The 6107-nt window shown below is 40.1% G+C and overlaps 1 protein-coding gene across 1 annotated transcript in view; it reads left to right on the forward strand.

Annotated features, from left to right (window-relative positions):
* The window catches only part of Hmbox1 (homeobox containing 1), a 136399-nt gene that overhangs the window by 97456 nt on the left and 32836 nt on the right, over positions 1-6107 (forward strand). The window contains exon 6 of the mRNA XM_026783169.1: positions 5120-5273. Within this exon, the coding sequence (XP_026638970.1) occupies positions 5120-5273 (154 nt within the window). The remainder of the gene's footprint in view (positions 1-5119; positions 5274-6107) is intronic.

Below are 6107 nucleotides of genomic sequence, written 5' to 3' on the forward strand. Positions count from 1 at the left end.
CTCTTTCTCTTTCTCTCTCTCTTATAAACTGATTGGCTTAGTGTCTCAGGCTCTTCTTATTAACTCTTTCTTACATCATACATTAACCCATTATTCTTGTCTGTGCTAGCTATGTGGTTTGGTTCCTTATTAGGCCAGGCAGTCACATCTTGCTTCCTCTGCATCTAGGTCATGACTGCAGACTGCAGAATCCTCTTCACAGAATTCTCGTTGCCCTACCTCTACTTCTTGCCTGGTCGCCCCGCCTATACTTTTTGCCTGGCTGTTGGCCAATCAGCATTTTATTAAAAAATAATACAGGTGACAGGATAAAAGACCATTGTCCCACAACACCCCCCCCTTTTTTCAAAACAAGAATTCTGACTCGAATCTCCCTTGTTTAGCTTTTTTCTGACCACCATTTGTAACAGGTTGTAACCAACATTCTAAAAAAAGGCAAACATCCATAATTCATTTTTGGGGCATGTGGGTGTAGTTTTCTAGGCTACTTCCTGCTGATAATCTTATGGGAACCTAAAGAAAATTTAGAATTATGATCAAGTCCTGACTGGTATATCCTATGAGGCTTGACATTCTCAGTCAGCAGTCTTTGAACTGTTCTGGATGCAGAACTCGGACATCTGGGCCATCTGCTTCTATTGGAGATTTCTCGGGGAGGGGGGATCTTCCTTGATCAGACCTGATTTTTCTTAGCTCAGAATGAAACCACAGCCTCTCATTTCCTGTGGAAAAAAGCCAAACCTTTCTCCAAAGTAACATACCTTTTGACTTCAATTTTGAAGTCAAGGTATTTTCAAAATATCTATCTTGGATTAATTCAGCAGCATTTATAAACAAATATCTTTTAGCAGCTGTTGCTCCTTCCTCAGCATTCAAACAATTCAAAGACAGCATAATAACATACAGTCTCCAGATTTTCTGTATGTTTTTCATCTTTACATGGCTTTATTTTAAACTTTATTTCTTTTATTTTTATTTTTAATTTTTAGCTTTTTGAGACAGGGTTTCTCTGTGTATCTTTGTCCTGGAACTCACTCTGTAGACTAGGCTGTCTTTGAACTCAGAGAGATCTGCCTGCCTCTGCCTCCCAAGTTCCACCACACCCAACTACTCTCTTTTTTCTTTCTTTTTTTATTTTAAGGAATTTATTCTTTTTCTTTTCTGTGTAAAAATTTTAAACACACTGTATACTGTTTAAAGGTTTTTTGTCTGAAAGTATCTTTACTGTATCTCTTTTTCTGACCACATGATTCTTTAATTTGCTAAGCGATATGGCTAGGATTAAATCCATGGCTTTGACAGCTGGATCCAGCCTATTCCTTAGCTTTCTGAGATTCCAGCCTCATCGCAGAGGTGCTGGACAGAACCATGTTTATTGCCAGAACTTCATAGCATTTCAAGGTCCCTGCCACCACCAAAAAGCATGCGGTCAGCTTTTCGTCAACATCATTTAAGTGTTTTGTGGCAGGACCTCTTATAAGAGCTACAAGGTTTGACAACTAAAGCTGAGTCAGGAAGCCTCTCTTAAATGAGAGTGCTTGTCTCTAGCAAGCAGAGCCCACCTGAGAAAATGCTGCTATCAATAAGCCATGCTTAACTCTATTCTTTTCTGTCAAGAATTATTTCCCAAGCTTTCTCAGGCTTTATGTGGATGCAGTTGTCCACATGGATGCCATTCTGTTGACCAAGGTTTCTATCCTGCCCAGTCCTGCAAGCTTTTTAGTCCCAAATAAGTACACCAAGGTCTACATTAATTTTAAACTAATTGGCCTAGTGTCTCAGGCTCTTCTTATTAATTTACATCATACATTAACCCATTATTCTTGTCTGTCCTGGCCATGTGTCACATCTTGCTTCCTCTGCATCTGGGTCATGACTGCAGACTGCAGAATCCTCTTCCCATTAGTTCTCTTGGAACTGAAGTTACAGACAGTTGTGAGTCGTCAGGTAGCTGCTGGGAATCAAACCTGGGTCCTCTTAAAGAGCAGCCAGAGCACATACCTGCTATGTCCCCAAGCCCTTTTCTCAATCCCATTGGCTATAGTATAAAAGATTTCAGCTTACTGGTAATAATAGAAGAGATTCAAACCTACTGGCCTTCATACAAAAGAATCACACTCATTAACTGCATGGAAAAAGCTTACAAACTTAATTACATGTAAATTAAAATAAAAATATATACCATAATTAAAGATACAGCAAATGACAAATGAATAATTACAGCTATATAACTGATAATTGATGTTGTATCTCCACTCAAATAAAATCTATAGCTCAATAACAAAAGGACCATAAACTGACAAAAGTTAGATAATAGGCAATAAACAAGAAGGTGCTCATTTTTACTCTTAGGTATTTTATCTTAAAGGTATTTTTTTCTGCCAGATTGGTACATTTTAATATGTAATATGCTTAGTGTTGGAGGATATGATGAAATAACGGCTGGAGATGGTTGTGATGACTTGTATTAATTATCTGCTGTGATACAAACCATGCTACATTTTTTTTTTTTTTGGCTTACCACAACAAAGATTTATTTTCTATTTCTATAGACCAGGAATCCAGGAGCAGCATCCTCATGAGCTTTTAGTCAAGCCGTCAGCCAGGGCTGCAGTCACTGGAACTAGATGGTCCACTTGCAAGGCCACTGTTCCTTATTGCCTCATGGCCAGAGACAGCAGTTCCTCATCATCCATTCTCACCTAGCAACTTCTCCCTTGAGGGAGTGATCTGAGAAAGAAAGCAAAGAAAGATGCCCTAGTGTCTCAGTCTGGACGAGACATGCTCTCACTGCCACTGCTGTTTCTCACACATGAGTACAGAATGGGGAAGCACCCCACAAAGGCACAACTGCCAGGAGGCAAGGAAGGACTCATGAGCCCTTGGGGATGACTACCAACACGCCTTTGTTGGGACTTAATGTCTGGGTATTTATTTCTGTCAGCTGGGTATAGAAGGATCCATATGATGTATATTGTGGCATAATGTACAAAATAGCCTTTTCCCTGCCTTGTCTGGTGCTCAGGTAGAATGGCAAAGGCACCTGAAGATCAGGTGGCTATCTTTCATTCTGTGCAGACTTCAACATGGCTACTGTGTGTGGTTGATCTTAATTCTCTAAGCACAGCATCCCAGGAGATGTAGAGAGCAGGTACAGGGCTCCCTGTGATCTAGCCTTGGGGTTTCTCCATGTCATAGATGAGCCCAAATCTAAGAGTACAATGATGGGGAGTCATGGCTTACTGTGAAGATCCATATTTAGACCTGTCCTGGGCAGTTATGGTTGTGAGAGATGATACTGACCTGTTGTAAACCTTCAATACATATAAAAAGAACATTTTATCCTGGATTTATTTTGAATATAAAATTAATGAAATTTGTGTAGTACTGGCTTTATAATATGTGGAGGGGAATAAAGAAATTAAAAATGAGATGAGATATTTTAGCTTGCAGTTTGAAGAAGAGATTTACTAAGAAAGGAGAGACAGACGATATGTTTAAAAGGAGAATCTAGATTGTTTAGACCATTGGTCTCCATCCAAGAAAATACAAAAAAAGATGATGCTGTTAGGAAAGGAGTTTAGCTGGGACCACTTTTGTCTACCTGTGGTTCCAACTACTTGGGAGGCTAAGACCAGAGAAACTAGTGAGGCCAGGAGCTAAAGGCCAGCCTAACAACATAGAATGGCTCTGTCTCAGAAAGGGTGTGTGTATATTCAAATAAAGACATTATCCATGGGGTTATTTGATGATATGATAGAAAATAGTTCCTATCGTGAAGAAACATGGTCATTGTGTGAAATTAACATGTATTCTTATGTACATAAACCCTTTGAATTCCAACTTGCCTTTCGAGGACAATATTAAGAGTTCCGATAAGCTGGGCTTGATGAAGCATGCCCATACTTCCAACACTGAGAGATGGAGGCAGGCGTTCTGTGCTGCCTTACTCCTTGTCTCAAAGAAAAGAAAGAAAAGGAGTTTGGTAAACTACAGCCAAAGGGAACTTCTTGGAGGCTTTAATCAAAAGAGTGATATAACTATAATTGTGTTTGGGAAAGATGGATTTAACAGTGCAAGGAGTAAAAGAGGAAGGGGAGGCAGAGACTTGCCATGGCAGCATGCCAAGCTCTATGCACATCTGTGAGCTAAGTCCATAGAAGCCAGAGACAGTGTGGCTTCTGATTTGAGGCTAGCCTCAAGTCTAGGACAGACCACTGGAAAAGACATGTGATAAGTCTAGAATTAGTGAATTATAACTCGCTGAGGCTATTTGAAGATAGCTGGTCTAAATTAGTGAACCCTCTCAGATCGAAGTTGTTCTGTCAGAGGTGAACAATACGGCATTGGTAGGTGGTAGACCTGTAGGGCCTGGATCCTGCTCACTAACGGCTTATGAAATACCTTCTTATTTTCTTTGCTGCTGTATTTTACACTTTTCTTTTTGAAACAAGGTCTCACGTAGCTGAGACTAACCTTAACTCCTGATCTTCCTGCCTCTGGCTTCCAAGTAGTAGGATTACAGATGTGTACCACATCTGACCTAGAGAAGGAATTTCAAAAAAGCCTCAACAAGGAAAGTCCAGTGCTTTTTATGAAATAGGTCTCATGCTTTGTGTGAAACCTATTGAAGGAGCTAACAGACACATGAGCTGATGGAAAGGTGGCAGTTAGGATGACTTTTGCAGGCTTTTGAAGGAAGAGGCTTTTACTGTTTCAGGTTTTTTTCTTTTGGTCATTTTTGTTTTATGTGTATGGGTGTTTTGCTGGTATATATGTCTGTGAACCATATGTGTACAGTGCCTGCAGAGGCCAGAAGAAGGCATTGGATACCCTGGAACTGGAGTTACAGATGGTTGTTAGCTGCTATTTAGGTGCTGGGAATTGAACCTGTGTCCTCTGGAAGAGCAGTCAATGCTTTTAACCACCTAGCAATCTCTACAGCTCTTTGATCATGTTTCATTATTTTCCTTATAACAATATCAAATATATTGGCCTTCAAGTCTCAGTATCAAGAAGCTTATACTCAGACCACATTGTCTCGTTTTCATGGTATCCTTATAATGCTGATTTTTTTAATTGCAAGATATATGCTAAAAAAATGTTTTGTTTATTCCAGGGGCTACGTTAAGTATGAGACCAGCCCCTATTCCAATAGAGGACCCTGAATGGAGACAAACACCTCCTCCAGTCTCTGCCACACCTGGAACCTTCCGACTCCGGCGGGGGAGTAGATTTACCTGGAGAAAGGAGTGCCTAGCTGTTATGGAAAGGTACTTCTCCTATTGCTGGGAAACGCTTCCCAGACCAGTTTCATTTCCAACAAGTAATCTGAGGTTCATATTCTAGCTCTACGAATATTATAGACTTCTAGAATGGTTGAAATAGGAGAACTCACAAAGCTGGGGTTAGCGTTTATTGACCTATTTGACTTACATACAATTTAATTTCGTCATCGGTAGCATAACAGTCTTTAGAGTTAATATTTTTAAATGTATATCTTTCTATTGTTTTGAAAAAACACTGGGAAGTCTTTATTTTCATCAGTGCTGAACTGTAAAGGACAGCTCTGAGACTCACTTTTCTGCAACAGGGGGATGATCTCAAAAGATGGGTCTCCAAAGGTTTAAAACTTTAACAAAACCCGATCCATATCTGGTTTCAACACTTTCTGGCAGTTTCATTTTCCCCATCTTTTATAACACATTGCTGTATTTAGTATGTATTCTAATTGTCCTTTAAGTACCCTTCCACACACACTCCTTGCATAGGTGATATCTATAGGACTCTGACTGGGTGGAGAGGTTGACAGACAGGCAGCAGGGTCGTTCTTACCTAATCTGACCACCAGTGTGGCATCCTGGAAAGAACGCTTGATGAAGATTCAGAAGTACCAAAACCTGATCGGACTCTGATCAGATCAGAGACGGAAACTGTATCTTCCTTGTCTCTAAAATGAAAGTGTCAGTACCAGCAATGTTATTCAGGACGTTTGCCCTCTCTCTTTCACCTACTTCATTACAGTGTTGAAGTTCAAATGATATAAGTGAAGTGAATAGGTAGCCAAAGTGGGGCTGTCAGTTATCCATGGCTGTGCAGTTCTCTCT

Source organism: Microtus ochrogaster, chromosome 17 (genome assembly GCF_000317375.1).
Source record: "Microtus ochrogaster isolate Prairie Vole_2 chromosome 17, MicOch1.0, whole genome shotgun sequence".
Taxonomy (NCBI): Eukaryota; Metazoa; Chordata; class Mammalia; order Rodentia; family Cricetidae; genus Microtus; species Microtus ochrogaster.